The sequence below is a fragment of the Coturnix japonica genome, chromosome Z (assembly GCF_001577835.2).
Source record: "Coturnix japonica isolate 7356 chromosome Z, Coturnix japonica 2.1, whole genome shotgun sequence".
NCBI classification, from domain to species: Eukaryota; Metazoa; Chordata; class Aves; order Galliformes; family Phasianidae; genus Coturnix; species Coturnix japonica.
The window spans coordinates 36010303-36032547 of NC_029547.1; the positions used below are offsets into that span (position 1 = coordinate 36010303).

At 38.0% G+C, this 22245-nt stretch overlaps 1 protein-coding gene across 3 annotated transcripts in view; it reads right to left on the reverse strand.

Moving 5' to 3' along the window:
• FRMD3 (FERM domain containing 3) overlaps positions 1-22245 on the reverse strand; it is a 138712-nt gene that overhangs the window by 27359 nt on the left and 89108 nt on the right. For all 3 annotated transcript variants that reach the window (XM_015849240.2, XM_015849239.2, XM_015849238.2), the window contains 3 exons: positions 13622-13719; positions 12001-12124; positions 361-448 (listed from right to left, as the gene is read on the reverse strand). In XM_015849240.2, coding sequence (XP_015704726.1) covers positions 361-448; positions 12001-12124; positions 13622-13719 — 310 coding nt within the window. The remainder of the gene's footprint in view (positions 1-360; positions 449-12000; positions 12125-13621; positions 13720-22245) is intronic.

Below are 22245 nucleotides of genomic sequence, written 5' to 3' on the forward strand. Positions count from 1 at the left end.
TTCTGCCAAGGTCTAGTAATTTGCTTCAACTTCTGGACAACAGTAAGCCTGAATCTTGAAATTCCTGGCAAGCAAGTATTTAATACATGGCACATTTATGAAACCTTTGCAGTAAGTGCAAAGAAACTGTCAAGCATATTTATAGTTTCTGGCATGACAATCTACTACATGGTCCTGTTGGACTGTTTTTTCTGCAGAGACATTTTGTTTGATTGTTAAATGGACTCAAATGCTCTCCTGTGGCTTAAATGCAGAATTAAGTTCTTTTATAACTGTTCATGTCTAAATAAAAATAGATCAAAATAAATTCAATTAACGACTTTTTATCAAATGTTAGTTAAACAAACAAAAAACTGTTACCTTGCAAGGATGAGGATCAACACCATAAGTTTCTAATGAATGTGCTTTCAGGAGCAATTTAAATTCAGAAACAGCTGGGCTCTGACCTCTGAAAAGAAAAACTCTTAATCAAATATAAACAATTTCAACAATGTTCAGTTTATAATGTAGAGATATGAAACTTTAATGTTATTTCCAGAACTTAACTACCCAATGCAGCACCTTTTCAGTTAATTCTGGTAGGTTATTTTAACACTTGTGGGATACAAGCATGTTATGCAGTTAACCAAAGTCATCTAATATCCTGCAGATATCTCTTGCCTTTTGATACAGAAGCACATCACCCTGATTATGTAAGCTTCAGTATTTTTTTTCCAAAAACTTTTGCTCACAAATTCATCTCAAAGGATTGTCCAGATTAACAAACATTCCTTCCAGCACAGGGTATAAACACAGCAATCATATTACAGTCCACTCAGATGCACACCTATTTATAGCAGTGCTTGTTACTACCACGATAGGTTAGAATCTGTCAGCATTTCCATTATATGCCCCTGTTTTTAGGGTGTCTATAATCAACTGTGAACATAGACTAAAGGCTCAGACACGGCATGCAAACCTTGAGTTATTAAGTTTTATTATTTTGTTTTAGCTCCTCTAAGTCATGTTACTCTCAGCCCTAAAATGGATTTGCAATGCCTGTTTGACAGTGAGCTGTTCTGAGCATTATTCTGTTTAGATATTTGTATGACTAAAGAACACGACTCTGACAGATACATGGTTTTATGACAAGCACTGCTCAGGACGTTCAGAAAGCCTGACTCATAAATCCTTCTCATACACATTATCTCAGAAATAGGGCACTGACAATCCTTCAAGAAACGCAGGAATGGTCATACTTTACCGCACCCCACCACTCTGACTCCCATTCTCACTCTGTGTCCTGTGCCACAAAGAAATGAGCACTGACAAACACTCAGTGCAATGATGTAGAATAATTTTTCTTGTAGCAGTCTCTGCCATCCCTACAACAGCTAAAAATTAAAATACTCTGACACAGAAGTCTTAGTAACCAGCTCAAAGTTCATTTGAACTCTGAAGATGATTCTAGCATACTTACAGATATCAAATCCTATTTTGAATCTACCACATTAGTGCCCTGTGGCAATATCAGAGTCGTTAACATTTGTTGTTAAAAGGTTTTAACTCATTCTCATCTGGACTCCACTATCCTTTATCCTCCAGTGTGGTTCTGGATCTCCTTGATACTACATTACTTGCATTTCATTACTTAAAAACCACCAAAATTAAAGTAGTGCCTTTCTCCTTCCTTCACAAGTATCTAATAGAGAAGAACCTGTGTCAAAGGGAACACAGACATTTGCAAATGTGCATTTGTAAAGCTACATATTTTAAAAGACAGCATGAAAGCAGCAAACAAAACCAAACTCACTTATTTTGCCCAATTAACTTTTTGATGGCTCCACTAGATATTTCTGTTCCTTTTCAATACCAATAAATAATAATTGTTGAGTTCTGATATAGCAAGTTTGTTTCATGTACCAATCAACTGCAAAGAATAGAAGTAATTAACTAAATTGACCTAGATTACTTAGATTGCTTATGCTGCAAAGGGAGAAGTCAAACAGGAAAGATCTGAGTGCTAAGCCTTACAGAAAAACAATAGCTTATAAAACCAAATTTTTCACAACTTCCTTTGCTGGCACAAAGGAAAGCAGCCAGTCTCTTAGTTTGGAAAGAATGAGAAATGATAAATAATTAGAAACAATGTGGTTTGTGGGCTTGGGTTGTTTGGATTTGACATTTCCAGAGGTGAAAAAAGCAGTACTACCTTGCAATCATCATTAAAGCAAGAACACACACTAAAAAATAAAAATAAAAAAATTAGCATGCTCTCATCTATTATCTCTGAAACCATGCAGCCTTTCTGCACATCAGGTGGAAAGAGCTGTAGAGCTGTGATACTTGAAAAAAAGCAGACAAAATTGACACATTTGATGCTATCAGATTACAGGCAAATAAAACGGCTACCATGGGCAGCCTTACAAGAACAGCACAAAGCAGAAGTCATCTGTGTAATAGAAAATGAAAAAGAAATTCTTGATTTATCTCTAACCAAGGGAGTAATACTCAACCTTCACAACATGCTTTTCTTTTGTAATGTAGTAATGAAACTTTCTTAAATAAAAAGATATCTATAGGGAATGCTAACAGTAAACAAAAGCCAGCATTTAATGTTAATCACTAATTTCACAACAGATACTCCTCTTATTGGCTTTGCTAAAAAACCTTTACAGTTCTATTCAAAGCAAACAACCTCTCACATTAACAAGAGCCCTGCAAGGGTGGCCTCTGCAAGAGCAGAGCCCAGCAGATGCCCCATGTCAGAATACAGCCATTTGCAGTTGCTCCCAAATACACCCACTACTGCCAGAGCTGAACCATGAATGACGCTGGGTGTGCCTCTGCGAAAGCAGATTTACAGAAAGGAAAAACTGCCGCATCACAGCAGCTGGAAGAGAGGAATGAGAAATGTGAGACTACCGCCCTACTGCACTACAGTGAGTGCTAAAGGAGGGCAGGAGGAAGCTCCAGGTGCAATGCAGCAGCTCCCTGCAGCTCAGGAGAGGCCCATGGAGAAGCACCACGAGGAATAAACCTCCACATGCAGACATGGAGGAGCCCAAGGGGCAGAAGTCAGTGCAGACTGTAGGCAGGGATGCAGCCCATGAAGAAAGAGCAGTCACTCCTTTTGACCTTACGTGATAATCTCAACTTAGTCGATACGCATTCAGTACCGAACTGAAGATGAATCCCATTTTTATATGTTGCAACCATTCTAGTAGCCAGCTCTCTCAAGACAAAGTTTTTGAGCAGGGCTACTAACATATTACAATGAACATTTTCCATACAAATGGACAAACAGTAAAATAAGAAAAATAAACTAATGAAATAAGAATTGAAGAATAAGAATGTAAAATTATGCCTCCACAGCTGTTAGCAATGAATTAATTATTCATACCTGGAATCAATCAATCAATCAATCAATCAAAAAGTTCCTAATAAAATTTTTATCAAACAAAGACTTTAATAAGACTGAAAAGTCTGCAGCAGGCTTTATTTTTAACTCTAGGCTAATGAGGATTACACACAAGAGGATGCACAACCTCTGTTTATTCCCAAAGAACCTCCAGCCCTGAATCATTGGAAAGACCAGGATGCACAGCGGGGAGCACTTTCAGGATTATCACAGCAATGATATACTTGCTTTGCTGGCTGATTCTTTCTCCCCTTCATATCTTTCATTTGAGGTTATCTGATGCCCAAGATCAACCAACAGTTCTTTTCAATAAATGAAGAAATTTATATAGCAATAACAGCAAAAAGCATTTTCAATGCCATTCTCAGTGCCATTTTGAATAGCCTTTTTTGAGTCATTTTGTCTGTGTTCTGTGATTTCTCTTACTGAGTTATGAGGTGCTTTGAAACACTATTACTAGCCTATTAATACATGACTGTTAGTAAAAAGCATAACTATTCTCCACCCTTTTGATTCATTTATGTGTTTATCAAAGTTACCAGCTGGAAGACACTGTAGATTCACAGTATTTGAGCACGCCCCACGTAGGAATCAATCATTTCAGGATGTTTATGATTTGAAGGGTTTTGAAAGACAATTAATTCACAGAATTAAATCTGTACATAACTATCTGGCTTCAAGAATTGTTTTGTATTCCCCTCATTACAAACCTGGGGAAAACAAACAAACAAACAAAACCCTCATGAAACTAAATAACATAGGCTCCATCTCCACCAAATATCCTTTACAAGAACATTCTTCACTGCAGTTTCAGAAGAGACAATGACTGTATAAATGATGATGCCACCTATGAAATCCTGTCCTTCCTATGTCCAAGGTCTTGTACAAAGCATCCTCCAGCAGAACAAGGGCTATCTGGATTTCCTTTAGAGAAGCCAGAATTTTGCAAAAAGAAGTTACATGTTTAATTACATCATATACCTACCACAAGGTTTGCTGTTTCTTTAAAGTGGGACTTTAACAGCTATACAATTATAGCAATAAAAATCCTGAGCATTTTACTTTTGATCTAAGCTCAGAAGATCTTAGCAGACATCAGAGATGCTTTTCATACAGTCTGTCTGCTAAAGATTTAGACACAATGAAGATGCTAAAAATTGAGTGGTACTAAGATATGACATAAGTTTACTAAAATTCACCTATGCAACCAGGCTCTACTCATTTTTTACCTCATTTTCAGGGCTGTCTGCAACTGAGGAAGGATCTCTTGCTGGAGAGTCCTTCTTTGTGGAGTCTTCCTGTGAGCCTAAATCTTTGAATTTGGGTGAGCATCCTTTTTTGTTGTTGTTGTTGTTTTTTTTTTGTTTTTTTTTTTTTGTAACACCTTCTCATACCTTCCCATGGTGCATAAGCGAGACTGGTCCTGCTGCCTTTACACCCAGATAAAGAAGTGATGAAGAGGAAGGTCAGAAGCAGATGAAGAAATTCCTATAGATTGGGAATTCAAATGTACACCTGAATACATGAGCAGGCTAAATATGTGGAATCTGAATCTAAACCTCACCATAAGAATGGAAAAAAAAATTTAATCAATACCATGTTCATTGCCTGAATCTGTGGGCAGGGCTTCGAAGAACAAAATCCCTCCCACTGTGAAAGAAATGCAACCTCAAGATCACCTGATGAGACTGAACACATATAAGTCTACAGGACGAGATGACACACATCTCAGAGTCCTGAAGAATCACAGAATAACCAAAGTTAGAAAAGACTTCTAAAATCATCCAGTCCAACTGTCCAGTATTTCCCACTAAACTATGCGCCTCAGTACAACATCTAAACGTTTCTTGAACACCTCCTGGGTTGCTGACTCCACCTGACTTCTCCCTGAGCAGCCCATTCCAGCACCTGACCACTCTCTTGGAGAAGTATCTCCTAATGTCCAACCTGAATCTCCCCTCATGCAACCTGGGGCCATCTCCTCCAGTCCTATCACTAGTCACATGAGAGAAGTGGCCAGCACCCACCTCACTACAACCTCCCTTCAGGTAGTTGTAGAAAGCAATAAGGTCTCCACCAAGCCTCCTCATCTACAGACTTAACAATCCCAGCTCCCTCAGCTGCTCCACATCAGGCTTGTGCTTCATACCCCTCATCAGTTTTGTTGCCCTTCTCTGAACATGCTCCTGGTCCTCAGTGTACTAAGGGGCCCAAAAGTGAATACAGTACTCAAGGTGTGGCCTCACCAGTGCTGAGTACAGAGGGATAATGACTCCCCTGCTCCTGCTGGCAACACTATTTCTGATACAAGCCAGGATACCATTGGCATTCTTGGCCACCTGGGCACACTGTTGGCTCATGCTCAGCCACACATCAGCCAATTTCCCCTGGTCTGTTTCCTCTACACAGTATTCCAGCAATACTGCTCCAAGCCTGTAGCGTCACCCACGGTTTTGGTGGCCAAAGTGCAGGACCTGCATCTGGTCTTGTTAAACTTCATGCCACTGTCCTCAGCCCATCTATCCAGCTTGCCTAGATCACTCAGGAGAGCCTTCCTACCCCCAAGTAGATTGACACTTCCTCCCAACTTGGTGTCACCTTCAAACTGAGGGTGCACTCAATGCCCTCATCCTAGTCATCAATAAAGATAATGAAGAGGACAGGCCCCAGCACAGCTGTAACATAGGTGAAATCCAAGCAGCTGGCATGACAATCTGCTTGTGAACTCCCCTTACACATCCTCCCCCTCCTCGATCCTCCAAAGTCCTTGATATACTTTTCATGGATGAGAACTAAAAAGATTTTGGCTACTTGAGCATGCAAGTCAGCTATTCCTGAGCCCAAGCCCTTTTCCAGAATCCTCCCCCATCTATGTAAATGGCAACAGATTCCAGATTCCCAAACAATTGGCTTTCATCTTCTATAGTATGACAGCAAGTATTAGTGCATTTCATATGTCATCTTGATTGGATTACTCTCATCTGTATGAGGCCACTGGATACAAATGTGATTAGGGTGGTATAAGAAGCTAAATGCAATGTGTCGATGAGTGTGGTACCAGCACTAAACACATAAAGGCAGATGATATGCACTTTTAATTGAAAGAAGCTTTTAAATGTCATATAAAATCCACTTTGGTCCAGATGTACTCAACAGAAATTCAGTTTTAGCTCTTTTCTCATATATTTAATAATGTACTAAAAAGTTGCTTTAATCTTGGATTAAGCAATATTAGCACCTACAGAGAAAATCATTTTCAAGCAACCCTTGCCAAGTCTTCTAAGACAGGCACCCTGGATATACTCTGATAGTAATAATCACAGTTAAGCTTGCCAATAACTCCATTGGCTTCTCCATGTCTGCATGAGAGCTGGAAAGCAAACCAGTGCAAACCAGGAAACCCTAGAATCTTCACACCACTATGAGCACTGAAGGTAACTGATGGTAAGGTGAAAGGAATAAGGAAAGAATTAGAGCAGTCGAGTTAAGTTAAAAATGCTTAAGTCAACAGTGCCTAGTAACAATATAAATTATGTAGATATTACACACTTTTCAAAACAAATTTAAACAAAACTTCTCATTTAACTTTCCTCAAAGACAAGCATCAATTTCTTAATCTTGTTTTCATGAGAATAATAGCCTTTAGCTTAAAAGTTTACATTTCTTTTAAGATAGTTATTAACAGAACATATCAGTGATTTCATGCCCTCAGAGGAAATCTCTTCCTCTCCCAGAAGATTTTCTCCCACATAAAACTTCTGCAGAATCTAGAAAATGTTACACACTGGAGAGAATAGTCAAGTAGCAGTCAATAATAGTGAGCCTTTATCATCAACAGCAATCCCAAGTAATGATAAATTATTTGAATTTACCTATGCAATTGGCCTGAGAAATAGGTACTTGAATTGGTCCATAATTTAATTGGCAGTTATGTTTCCTTAGGGCTTCTATGTAAATTAATGGCTGTTTACATAAATACACTCATTTAAGTTACATGACTTTATATTTCATTTCAGAAGCAGCTTTCAGGTGCAATACAAAAAATAAAAATAAAAAAAATCTTTAGTCTCAACCACTAAGTACTTTCATTGCATGCCTTCCACATGAAAAGAGGAGAAAATAAACATAATTCCAACAAATATACGTTCCCTTCTGCAGATTTTCTATGGGTCCTGTCTTTGGAATTCTCTGGATTTCAGGTGTCTGATCTCAGGAAGCTATGGTTGATAGGTACTCTTCAAAAGACAAGGAATTTATCAGGGTTATAAATACTCTGTTTAAAGATGGAAGATCTGAGATAGAAAAAAAAATTGTCTTGGAGCAAAGAGAAGACACTGTGAACATAGTAAAAGCATCTGAAGTTTTAATCCATCATTTAAAACAAAGGACACACTTGTAACAACACCGATGTACTTCTTTGGAAGAAGAAACAGACAACAGGTATGTATATATGTATGATCTCCACTTACTTTTAAGAGAAGCCTGTAAAATCCAATAGCAACAATAAAAACAGTGCCAGGAACTTAAGCTGCTCAAGCATAGTGTGAAAAAAGTACAACTGTTTTGGGTGCAGTTGTAAAACTATCAATGTGCTAAAAACAAGCTCTGAAATTCCAAGATCAAGACTGCCTGGGTGATCTTCTCAAATGAATAAATAAATAAATAAATACTCTTAGTAGTCCCTGCTTTTAGGCTTGAAGAAACAACCTTACACTTAACTTCCCTCTCCCTTATCAGGAACATTTCATGATTCTGCCTAAGTTCATTTGATGGATTAGATTTTTTGTGGTTTTGTTTCTTTCCTTCCCAAATCCTACACAGCATTCTTTACCAGAGTTTTGTCAAGCTGGGATTTTTTTGGTCACCAGAATTAAAGTATAACTTTATACACTGAAAATGCTACAACTTGTAAAATAGCTCTAGTACTGCCAAAACACTGCCAAAACATCTAAGAACTGCATGTGTCGTACAATTTACTTTTCCTAGAGAGACAAGCAAAAAATAAAAGATTATTTTTTGTTTGGATTGTTTCAGTGATGTGATTTACAATGCAGCCTCATAAATACTTGCACTAGCCTAGCTAAAATATGAAATGAATAACCCGGAGACATACATAAGCATTCACTTCACTTGAAGGAGAAAGTACACATCAACCTACTCACTGAATAACTAGTTTTTATGGCCAAAATCTCTTCCAATCTGTTAAAAGTGATAGGCAAACAGAAATGCAAGTAGCTATGAATGCTGTAGCTGCGCTGTTATATCCATACCAAAACATATAACAATCAAATCAACTTCAAAGAATAAGTGTCCACTTCACATCCTAATTCTAAGCTGCTATGCCATAAGACCACTATCTTCTCACTCTCTCAGCAGTATGCTGCGTTTCAAAAGAGGCCTTACTTGGAATGAGAACGTGACATCATGGCATTTGTTTGCCCATTCACTGCTAAAGATCAATTAAATTATTACTGTACCTCTCCCTTTCTCAATGAGAACAACTAATTCCAACTCACAAGACAAGGAATCACAGCACAATAAAGCTTTCACACATTTGTCTATCCATCATGTTTATAATTTTTGCAACCAGGTGAAGAAGATGGTCATAAGAAAGCCTGCATTTTGCTAAAATCTAGTTCTGTTTTCATAGGCAAACAGAGCAAGAAATAAAAGTACCACTTCATACATCTGTTTTAGCTAATAAGAACAAGACTTCTAAATGACATAAAAAAGTCATTAAATCATTGGCAGCTGTCGCAGCATCACTGCCTGTTTCCCAGACATTCCTCTCACTATTCTCATGTGACTTTCAAAAGGCAAATTCTTCCAGCATGCTGTAGGACCTTGAGAATGAGGATGCTGATAGCTGTTAAGAACTAGCACCCTCCAAGCCACAGGGCTTTGATTACACAGAAGCTTTCTGTAAGAGACAGATGCCGTAGCTTTAGTTTACATGTGTGAAGAAAATTAAGGGACAGATTCATCTGCAGTGATGACACGCAGAAGTAATTCTTTCAAAGTTAGCCAAATGGCAACAGGATTAAAATGGATTTGTCTCTTCTGTTCTCCTATTCACTAATGTGACTCAAGTGACTTTTAAATATAAGGCCTGGGGACCTCCTTCAGCATTTCTAACTGTACTCACTGAGAAGGAAAATACTAATTTCACTAAGAAAAATTCTACTGAATGCAGTGAAATACATGTGCATAATAAGAAATCGAAGCTTGACAACTCAACGGTTTTTGTAATAATATTTTTATAGTTAAGGTACTAGAATTTGATTACCTAGCACTAGACTTTTCTGTATATAGTTCATTATATGACAGATACGTTTTATTAATTTGTACTCCTAGATTAGAGATCCAAGGAATTAAATATTCTGAAAAAGATAAAACTTTTATGTGACAGCTGAATGTTTGATGTAAAAAAGGGTAATAGGGTTATCAGTTTTGTGAAGACAGAGCTACAGAAGCAAAGTGTGAGAACGAAGAAGCAGCTATTGCACACAGCTCTCGAACTGTCTTTGCAGCCAGGCGAACATATAAAGAACACTGTAAGCTGAGAATAAAAAAAAAAAAAAAAAAAGTGGTCAGGAAGGAGTGGGAAGAAAACTGCTCCTGGCAGCTAGAAAAAGCTAAGTCTAACATTAATAGTGTACAAATTGGCAAAACCTACTACAGAGAATTACCAACACAGGCAGAAATGAGATGTATGGTGAGTTCTGTTATATATCAAAGTTCTGCCTCAACCACTTCCTGTGATTCCTCTGGAATCCCAGGGAAATGGGAGTAGAGGGAAAGGAAACTGAGCTGATAAAATTTGCCTGAATTTCCAAAAGGCAATAATTAATGGTGTTCCTCACCAAGACTGCTGAAATTCAGGGGATATTCTCACAGGTACTAATAGGGGGAACAGAGCAACCGGAATGGACCCCAGCAGAATCCTAGACAGGCCTAAGTGAAGGCTTGTAATGATCACTGTCACAAGATGAAGAATACTAGTCTAATCAGAACAGGAGATTTATAAACGAGCTAAAAATGTGCCTGATTTTTCATAATAGTGTAACAAGCAGGTTAAACTCATGATGTATGCACAGAATTATGCACAACAGAAAAACACAACTGAGAAAAATAAATCTTTTCCCAGGGCTGTTAAATACAAAAGCCATCAGCTTTCTCTAACAAGCCTTCCTTTAACAAAAGACTAGATAATAAAATAAAATGAAAGACTAGAGTGTTCCTGACAAACTGAATGGATCCAAATCTTCCCAACTGCGCCATGGCTTAAATGATGAAAAATCTTCATTTTTAAAGGTTGAATTTAGCCTTTGGAAACTTGTAGCTGTTGTGTGAACTAGGGCTTAAAGTAAGAGAAATTGGGTTTTTTTGTTGTTGTTGTTTGGTTTGGTTTTTGTTTTTTCAAACAGTATTTCTCTGGATCTGTATAAAGTTCAGCCTAGACTAATGTAAAAATATAGCAATAGCTGCATTATTTAAAATACTGTTTTGCTGAAAGAAATATAAGCAAAACATGTAAGTTTAAAGAAGAAAAAAGGGGAAACACATTAATTTCATTACACTCGTGTAACGAACAACATATGTGATTGACTTCTGGAAAAAAAAAATGTTTTTCACTCTAAACTCCTCTGAAAATTTATTTTTATTTTTATTTTTTTTCTGGTGGGGGGGGAGGAACTGGATAATTCACAATGTTCTTTTAGTAAAAGAAGATGTGCATGTTTCAAGGAAGTGCAATGAACCTCATCTTTGAATAGAAATTATTCTCTTAATTTATTAAATTTATTGCTTGATTTTATTTAATTTTCTTCATGTTCTATTCCTCTCATGCTTTTCAGAGAAACATTCTCCACCATGCAAAATGATGAGTAGTTTCTGACCCTGCTACCATGCATGCTACTCACTGACAATCCTGAAGGGGGTACAGTTGCACAAAGCACTGCTACTACTCTTCTGCAATACAACACTTCAGGGATACATTCAACTTTGAAACCTAGAGAGAAATCAATCTATCCTCGTCCCCTCCACACAATTGGAAGTTTAGGACAGGAGGAGATTTATGTATGGTTCTGAATCTAACCTCCTTTCTTTTGCACAGAACTAATTTAAACACATTTCTGTATAATTCATACCTTTGTTAATAAAACTGTGACATAAGAACTTACAATTCCATTTCAATCAATGTCTATCCAGAATTCTGCAATTGAATTACATTTAGATATTTCACAACAAAAGACGTGAACAGTCTTCTACATAATTCTGATCCCTAACTGAAAGATGTCACTCTGTTACTCAATTGCAGCACCCATTATGTGAGCTACTCCCAATAACTAGACCCATATTTCAAGCAAATGGAGTCTAAAGTACCAGCACACATGTGGGAATCAGTTACAATTAATGAAGATTAATAGGAAAAGAAAACCTGCTAAGCAGAAACTGAATTTTCAAATCCAGCATATTAAACAGTACACTCTTAGAGCACCTATTAAAATTGAAGGAAGAAACCCTCCTGGGTTTATACAAACAACATGGAAACAGGTAAATTAATCGTAAGAACTTTACTAAGCTGCACTTCAAATTACCTGAATTCATTTTTATGTATTTCAGCTATTTTCTTCTCAAGCTTTTGTGACTGTTTGGGAAAAATCTTGAAGTCATTCATATAATTCTCTGGGTGTTCATCAGGATCGTAATCACCAAGTTCAGCTAAATAGATTTAAAAAAAAAAAAAGTACAGAAAAATTAAATTGCAAATTTAGAAGAAAAGGTCTGTAAATAGTGTAATTCAGGGACTGTAAGAATGAAGCATCTCTGAAGAAATGCTACTTTTAAGAACTTGTAGCTAGCTGAAACTACAGTCACTGAGTTTCAAGCAAATTTCATGTTTTATTTATTGCAGAAGAAATGAGCAATCTTAAAATATCATCTTTGGCAAAACATACGATCTGTAAAGAAGACATAGGAAACTCTCCCCCTTTTACTACTTACCATTCTGGTAGTAGGCAGAACAAAAACAACATATTCCAGATCATGCTGTTTTTTCACCAATTTATCCCCACTTCTCTTTACCATCATTTAAAGGTGACCCACAGTATCTGGTTCCTCTTCTAAAAGATGATCAATTATTTATACAAGTGAGACATGTGGTCTCTATTTTTCTAGATAAGTCTCTTAATATGGTCTAGACTTGATCTTGTTTTGGCTAAGTATCTTTGTAATGAACAAAGAGATTCATTCAGATTAAGGTAGAATGAAGGGAACTTGCACACATATGAAGTCCCTAACTGGACATGTAGCTAACTTATCTCACTAGTGCATTCCAAGATATATATATATTTCAATTCTGCCTTTGGCAACTGATAAGGAGAAAGTAAAATATATTTTAAAACAAAACAACAAAAAAAGGGCCTTTCTCCTTGAATTGTGTCTATTGTTTTGTCAGGGATTTCACAGATCACTTGGAAGGGACTTCAGGAGATCATCTAGTCCAACCCCCTGTGTTGTATTCCTGCTATTGCAGGTTTCCTATACATCAATTTTGAATACCTCCGGAGAAGGAGACTCCACCACTTCATCAGTTACTGTGCTCTGGCACCCTTAGAGAAGATTTTTTTCTCATGTTTTCTCCATCCCAGCATTACACAAACAAAATTATAATCTTTTCCACAAGAAATAACACTGAATAGAACCTTTTTCTGCTTAGTTCAATTAGCACAGATTATGTTATCATTCGGGATAGTAGAAGAATTTTGCTTTCTTTATAATAGCAGTCTAAAACTGATGCCATACTTTTTAACTGTAATTCTAAGGCAATCAGCTCGTGGGGTTTTTTTTGTTGTTGTTGTTTTGTTTCTTTCAGGGTTTTGGGGTTGTTGTTTTTTTTTGTTGTTGTTGTGTTGGTTTTTTTTGGGGGGGGAGAGGGGGGTTGGTAGTATTTATGTTTGGATGGTTGGTTGGTTTTGTTGATGTTGTTGTTTGTTTGTTGATTTATGTTCCTGTTTGTCATATGTTGTCTGCAAGCTGAATTACTTAAACACTTTACAACTGACACCAATGCAGGGAAACAAACAGTACAGGTAATTAAAAAAAAAAAAGTTATTGCTTTCCTCATCACCAATCTCGCACCAATTTTGTGTTTCTCTTTATACTGATTACTCTTAAGACTTATGAATTATATATCACAAATCTGCTGCTTGTACTTACCTTGGACAATGCAGGCACCTAGGTAGGCAGCATCAGAAAAAGAACACAGCAACCGGCCATGGAAAATATCCCTTTTTATTTGTAGGTATAAGAGGTATCTGAAATTAAAAAAAAAAAAAAAAAAGAAAATAATGTGATATTTTTCTATAGCAGATTCAACTAAAACCATCTTTGAAACTATTCTGAATCTTTCCCTTGCAACTTCAAATGTCAGGTAAAAGGTAATGGGCAACCACAGGCAAAACTAGGTCTTAAAGATTTTTTTCTCATGTAACATGAAATAATGGCAGCAGAAGTAACAAAATCCCAAAAACAGAAAGCCTGGAGTGTATCTGATTAGAAACATACAGCTATTGCAATGCTCATTAGTAATGTGAAATAAATTACATTATTTCAGATTTTCTTGAGCAGACCCTCTGTCATTAAATACAGCTTCACGCAGCACATTGACCATGATCAGAATAATTACTTCCTTCGTCTTTCTTAAATCTGTGAGGATCCTCACAGACATTTTGAGGCACCAAACTCTCTGGGCAGCTCAGGGAACCACCGAAGACCTGCCTGGGGGGAGCTGCCAGTTCCCTTCTTTTTAGGAGTTCCTCCTCATAGAGCAGTGCTGATGCAAAGAAATGGCTCATTCCAGCTGTCCTTTGTATCCTGTCACAAAACAGGATTATTTAGAGCAGCAACAAAAGAGATGCAGCAGGGAAACCATGTCTTTTCCTTCTGCTTTCCATCCCCCAAAGCAGTCTCCCAAGCATGGTTGGCAGAGGCCCAGCATACAGCCCAGCTGTGCACCTGCAGCCACTTCCCCAGTCACATCCCTATTTACAGCTTCACCACATAGCAGTTTCACCCCAGAGAAAACACAATATGTGTGTCATTTTGGCCAGGAAAAGTAAGACAGGTCTATGGTTTTAGCAGTGTCAGTGGATTCTGCTTATCTTCAGCAGGCCCATAGATGCAGGGCGTCCTTTCCAAGTTTAAGCTACAGTGTAGCCAATAAAAATGCGCTTTTCCAATAATACTGACGTAAGGCACATTTCATCCAAGTTGCTTGGGTCTGTGTGTACCGTGAATTTCTGTACCAAGCAGCTTAGGTGAAGACAGAAAACACAAGAGAAATTCGACTCTTGTCCTTAGGCTGTTATAAAATGCTACATAAAAACAGGATGATCACAAAGAAAAGCAACTTGTTTTCAGTGTGTACACATTCCTTCACTGTACTAAAGTATTACAAACTACTGCTGAAAGCTTGCTCTTCAAGGCTCTTTACTGCAACATCTGTTTCTCCCCTGTAGTCATCCCTCAGCAGCTAATCTCTGTTCCAATTCCATAGTTTGGCACGGCATGACTGTGCATAGATCCAAAGAGAATACACTTGCAGCAGGGTGAACCAATGGCCTTAACAAAATGCAGTTAAAATTCTTGATTTGCAAGGAAAGTTTACTGAAAAACACTGAAATGTAAATTCATTCAGATTCTGGGGTGAACATAGCCAGGCATCTCAGCCACTCATACACCCTGCCCTCAGGCCCTTCACCATCTTTACAGACCTTCTTTGGATGCTCTCTTCTAGCTTCACATCCTCCTCCTACTTTGGCAACCAGAGCTGGAGATGAGGCTGCACAGAGCAGAGCAGAGCAGACAGCCCCTCGCCTTGCCCGCTGGCAGTGCTGGGCCTGCTGCACCCTAGTTTTGGTTGGGCCTTTGGGCTTCCAGGGCACACTGCTGGCTATGTTCTGCTTGCTGTCAGCCAGAACACCCAGATCCCCATTCCACAGGGCTGCTCATTCCCTGTACATTCCCTGCTCATACTCTGTACATATATCCAGGGCTGTAACATCTGTGGTGCAGAATTCAGCATCTGTACTCTTTAAATTCCATGCACTGGTGACTGCTCAGCCTTCTGATCTGTCAAGATCTCTCTGCAATGCCTCTCTAACCTCACGAGAGTAAACAGCTCCTTGGGGGAATACAAGAAATTCAGAGCAGCAGTTGTAGATCAAGATAAACAGCAGCTCCTCACAATTTGGTGTCATTCACAAACTTACTTAGTATGCATTCAAGTCCTGCATCTAGATCATTTATAAAAACATTGAAGAGAACTGGCCCTAAAACTGAAGCCCAGTAGAATCCCACAATTGTGGGATTCTCCATCAGCCTGATGGAATCCCATTCACTATAAACCTCACTGAGTCTGACCCACCAGCAAATTGTTCACCTACCACATTACGCTTTTGTCTAGCTGTAAAGCAGACATTTTGTCCACAAGGAGATCATCAAAAGCTTTGCTGAAATTCAAAAAGATTACATCAACCAGCTTCCGTTGGTGAACTACATCAATAATCTTGTCTAAAAGGAAACTGAGTTCATTAAAAAGGACTTTTCTCTTGTGAACCCATACTGGCTGTGACCAAAGACTGCACTGCTTTTGAGGTGGCTTTTTTTACAGCTCCTAGTTGTATCTTCTCCATACTTTTGCAGGGGCCAAAACAAGACACATAAGACTTAAACTTATGAAAAAGAACACGGGCCTCAGAGCTAATTTCTTCCCAGTGATAGTCCTGGGACTACAGAACTGAACTCAGGCAATCACATAGGCTAGCTTCTGTCACAGAAGTGGTCCATAAATGCTATTCATCTGTTTTTAAAATGTGAAATCCCTACCACTTGCAAGTCTGCAGAAGAAGCTCTGTTTATATATTCCCATAAATGAAAGGGTTTATGTTTGTGCAATGTTTCACTTGTTTGGGAACTGGGATCTTTTAAATTGTTCATCCGTCTTCCTACTTCATTTCACATACATTCCCAGTACATTAATGGTTTTTAAAACAAGAATACAAATTTTTTTTTTTATTTTTATTTTTTTTGCCACTAAGTGTCTATGCTACTGTGTTGTTGCCTGCATCTGACTATTGAAATCCAGGTAAAGAAAACTAGTTGTGCCCTGACATCTTTCAAAAACTTTCACCTCAAAGGGGTCTAAACTGCACTTTCAGAGAACAGTTTCACCCCTGGAAAAAAAGCCATTTCTAAGACAGAAGGCAGCAGTCAAAGGAGAAAAGCAGCACAGATCACAGTTCCCAGCAGAGACTGGAAGAACTGTTGGCTGGGACACCAGGAAAGCATTTGAGCTTAGAAGAGGGGCAGGAAAAAATGTAAATATCCATGCAGATTATAAATGCCTTTTTTTTTTTTTTTTTTTCCAGAGTTCACCCACACAACAAATTGCATTGGATACTGATCATCTTCTTCAGGTATAGCAGCTAGGACAGTTTAGAACAAAACCTAGACCTTATGGAGTTCTCCTGAAAGGCAATAAACATACTTTGGACAGAAAGTCAAAGTTGTAAGCTTTGCAAGAATTTGTCTCAGTCTCAGATGCTTTCTATAATCCTTGTAAAGTAATTTATGACCAAGGTCAGCAAATACCTAACTACTTACTTCAGAAAGGCTTATGTACGTATTTAAAACTGCCTGAACTTAACGGATTCAAATAACTTACATATTCAATCTGTTTTTGCTGCTTCTTGTGTCCTTCCACCACTGCTGTTTTTGCAAGCCCTAGCACAATTTACAGCCTGATTTATAGTCCTGACTAAGAACTCAAGCTGATCACCAAGCCAATAAACTTATGCTTCTAGCATTTATGTTCACAACTGTCTATCATTCAATAACCTCATTTCCATCTATTATCTGTTTGCAATAAGTACGACTCAACTCTAAGCCAAATTCTTTCTGTGGACAGAGGGTCAGCAGTGACTAATCTTGTTTTCAGACATTATGTTTCCAACTTTTTAAATGTTGCCTGTTTACGTACCTATTTAAGACATTCAATGAAGTGAGAAAGCTTTCCCACAATTATAACCTGTGATTGTCCACACTGTGTTTTTTATCTTGTGTTTAAGTTACTTCACTCATTCTACTACAATAACAAGCATTTCACCCAGTGCTGTCACCAGTAGAGATGGTTGTCTTGAGAGACACCACAAAGTTTCAAAAAATCTTGTCTCAGCAGTGTCTGGCTTTGACTGTTATCTCTTTCCCAAGCTACACTGAATACTCAGGTGCAGAGCAGCAGAGTGCAAAGGCTTTGTTTACAGTATTCCTGGACTGGGTGCTCTCCTCACACGGCAGAATCTATGAGCTCTTTATGTACACTAGCCTGGACAATAATTTTGCATCCTGTCTTCTACAGTTGATGGTATCAGTTATGCTGCTTGAAGTCTAGTTTCCGGACAAAGTATATTGATCTAACCTAAGCACTAATTACTACATGCCAGTATCTAATACTACAATTATAGCTAGAGATAGAGTTAGAGATAGCTGTTATTTGCTTTAAAATTCCACCTAGATAGTAAGGCTAATAGTAAAAATACATATTCTCTAAGGAAATGTATTATTTGCCTAGTTACAAATATTTGTGAAGTATTTTGATAGCTTAAATAAAACTATCATTCGATTCCATGTTTATTAAAAACAGCTGACAGATAGCTCCCGGACTCAGCACAAATAGTCATTGAGAAAAATACCCAGACACAAGGACATTCTGCTGTTTCTTTAAGTCTTGGTGTAACCACACCTTAAATGTTGTACCTACCTCTACTCTATGCATCTTACAGAGGACACAGCTTATTTTAATAAAGAGGACAACTAAAATAAGTGAGAGGATAGAGCTTCTCTGGCATGAAGACAGTGGGAAAGGTGAATGAAGAGCTGATAATCACCAGATCCTCCAGTAACAGAGCTCAGAGACATCAGTGCAATCAGAGGATTGTTTTACGCATTTGAAAGAAAGTACCTTACACAACAAGGAGTGAACTGGCACAAAAGGCTGTCAAGACAAACAGTGCTACCTTGTCAAAAATAATAACAACAACAACAACAACAACAACAACAACAATAATAATAATAATAACAACAACAACAACAAAGCAAATGAGCAAGTAACAGCTCCAGAAAATGTTGTTAAAATGAACAGGAGGGAATGCAATTGTTAAAATTCCTAATAGCACAACTGAATATACCTAATGTAAATGAATTTTTACAGGTAGAAAAAGATCATGAACTTTGCATTCTTGTTTCTATGGAAAGAAATGACTTTTGTTCAAAACACTCTCAAAATACTCAGATTATATTCATATACGCACATCACAGCAATGTACAGCAGCTGCCCTTTCAATTCATCTAATCAGCCATAAGCCAGATCCAAGTAGAGAAATCAGGAACTAGGGACATAGTCATCATGACTTAAAAGCGTGACCCTTGCGTTCAGACATGAGAAATATCATCTATCCCTTTTATTCAGAAAAGGACAGTTGTATGAACCAAATATCTAACAGCAAAAGTAGCAAAAGCTACCTTGCTAATTTATTTCTGTAAGTATCTGTCACTAGCTTACAGGCTGATTTGGTCCAGTTCTGTGACTAGCATGGTGGAGATACCCATGAATCCACACCCCGGAAAGGGGAAAGGGGAAAAAGATGGGCCTAAAACAAAACAGTGGCAAAGATCTGAGTAGAAGCAGACTAGTTTACTAAATAAAATCAGAATGCAAGATAACACGCTATAATACAATTAAATACAATATGATTAGAATTGTAGCTAATAGATTAAATTAAATGAGAGTGTCTGAAAACTGAAGGCTTTATTCTAATGTTAAGGTGTGATGGCACCCACAGCAGAGACAAGCCAGATGATTGGAAAAAAAAGGGAAATCAGGTGAGCTACCAAGGTCTTTTACCTGTTCCCCCTGAGCAGAAATGACAACAGAGCAGCAAACAGACCTCTGGGGAATGTAGTAGTTCTTCTCTTCTGCGACAGGTACCTGGATGTAGAGCATTAACTCTTTAACTCACATTGAACTACATGATGTTATGATGTGGAATACCAATAACCAAACATGGTAAAACCATGACAGTGCTTAGCTGCCTTGTCCATTAACAAGCATCTCTAGGAAGAATTACTACCTTTTTAGGCATGCTACGAGGAAAGTTGTTCTAATGCTGAGAATTCAGCACCATTCCTGGATGGTAAAAAAGAGAAGGTCTCAATCAATAGTATCACTTACTATTAATAAATAAATAAAAATAATAATAAAAAAATAATGACTACCATCTGATTCTAATCTGGTCTTTCTTTAGGAAAGGAAAAAGTATGAAACATTACTGTTCAGCCAGCAGCCTACAACACAGGTTACACGGGAAACAATTAAAGAACAAGGAATGGGAAGCAACAGTCTATTTGCTTTGAATAGTAGATAAATAAAAGCCTCAACACAGCACAGGAAGAGATTCTTCCCTATAGGCTTCTGAAACAGAACTGCATCTTCTTAGTTCTCTTGCACTTCCCTGAGTGACAGAAGAGGATCTCAAAACCTCCCATCTCTCCTTCACCCATAGGCATGAGCTTCACCAAAAAATCCAGAACTCTACTGGATTAATTTTTTTGTTGATTTTTTCCACCCTGAATGCTAGCTGCAAGCTCTTACTAAGAACTCATTCAATTTTAAGTCTATGGTACTTGACTTAAAGTCTAACACTATTAAAGCCATAAACTCATTTGATAACTGACAATAGGACACCAGAAAGCCAAAAAAGACAAGCGGACTTGCAGAAGCTTTGGAATAGCTACCATTACATAACTTCAGAATAGATTAGAAGGGCACTCAGAGCATTAGAGTTACTCTTAAATTTTATCAGGAACAGCTTTCCACAAAATGGGTCTACCCAATATTAGCTGATTTTTGAAAGGATTAGTTTATTGTATATTTTAATCTTGCAAATATGTAGTTTGATACTCAAATACTACAGGAGCATTACTGGCCTCAACTAGCTCCCCACTTTTGGAGGGAGAAGTACCAGGCTTTTCCAGCAAAAAGCAGCATCAAGTATAGCTGATTGCAACAAGGCTAGTTAAGCCCTGCATGCACACAGCTGTACTACTCTTCTTCAGTTACTCTAGCTCATGCAGGGCTCTTTAATTTGCCATGTTTACATTCCCACAGTCTTTGCTATTTGGTATGATTTCCATTAAGCACTTGTCATCTGCTTCTCTTGTACCAAGTACCTATTACACTGTTTTATGACAGCCTAGTAATTGAAGAGCTGCTTCTTGGATTAGGAAACATGGATTAGGAAAAAAGTGCCTGATGACAGCTAGTTGCAATAATCCATCTTTGGTTATTTCCACTAGCTACTAACCCATGACCTGTTTTTTCTACAATAATAATGGATTACTGTTGATACAGTATTATCTGTAGCATTTTAGATCAATCCTTTGGGACCTCAAATGACTTCATATTTTCTCATTTTAATTATGCATACACAGTATAATGTAGGGATTTGGAGATAAGAAGGCATGAGGCCCTGGGCTGCTTTATTACATAAGAAAGAAAAAAAAACCCACTGATTTATTTATTACCCAAACAAGAACACTGAAAAGAAGTAAACAGTAAAAATCTGTGCCCATGTGCGATGGATCCATCTGTTCACACTCCCTTGACTGTTCGCAATTTGTTCACGTGCAACATCTCATGCTTACACAGCTGTGGACTCTCCCAAGACTCTGAACTGTATCAAAAAATAGTGAAGAGAGGCACAGAGCAAAAACATCTGTTCTTTACAGAAAGAGCACTGGGATGCTGTTTGTACAGAGAATTAAATGGCCTCTGTATTTACAACTTTCTTTCACAGCAATTTTAGCTTTTTGCATGTCATAGTATCATAGTATCATAGTCTCATGCGGGTTGGAAGGGACCTTAGAGATCATCGAGTCCAGCCCCCGGGATTCGAGCCTCTGTGTAGCAGAGCAGCACTTCTACCACTTGCGCCACAGGGGGGATTCGGGGGATTCGAACTCCGCGCCCCAGTGTTGCAAGGCGGCGTCTTTAACCACTGCGCCACCGGGGCACACAAGCCCCAATCAAGCCAGAAGAATAATCTTAACCCTTATAGTGAACACAGGATGCTCTCTCCATCAAGACTACCATGCTGTATTCAAAACCAACTGACATGCAGTGCAATAAAAGATGAAGAGATGGGAAATAAAGAGTAAAGAGAAACTAAAAGTCTATGTATTGAGTCCTCTACCAAGTCCCGTGTAATATAAGTCAAAAAAGAGACTGCAGAGTAGATGCTGATTTAATGAGTTGAACCTGTGTTTTACAGGTATGTGTGGCAGGAAACAAGCAAGATATGAGGGCCTGCTTGTTATATTGCTATTGCCTAATTAAAAAACAGTAGATATTACTCTCTGTTAGGGATGTTAAATGAAGTCAGTTAAATGTGTTTTTCAAAATCTGAAGTACTTTGTTCTGACTCTATATTGCCCATAAGACTGCTGGATCATCTGTACAAAAACTACAGATGTACCATTTAGAGAACTCTGATGTCCTCCAGATACTGCCTGAGACAAAAGTCAATCAGAAAGTTTGTCCACGGGGCAGAGACTCCCTGCTCCTCACACTATGATCAAGCATTTCTCACTATTCAAAAGATTACACAAACTACTAAAAAATCTACATTTGCTGTTTGCACTGCAATCTGCTGAACCTCCAATGCACCTGAAATTAAATTCAGAAGCACACTCAACTGTAGTATTAACCAACTGCAGAGTACACA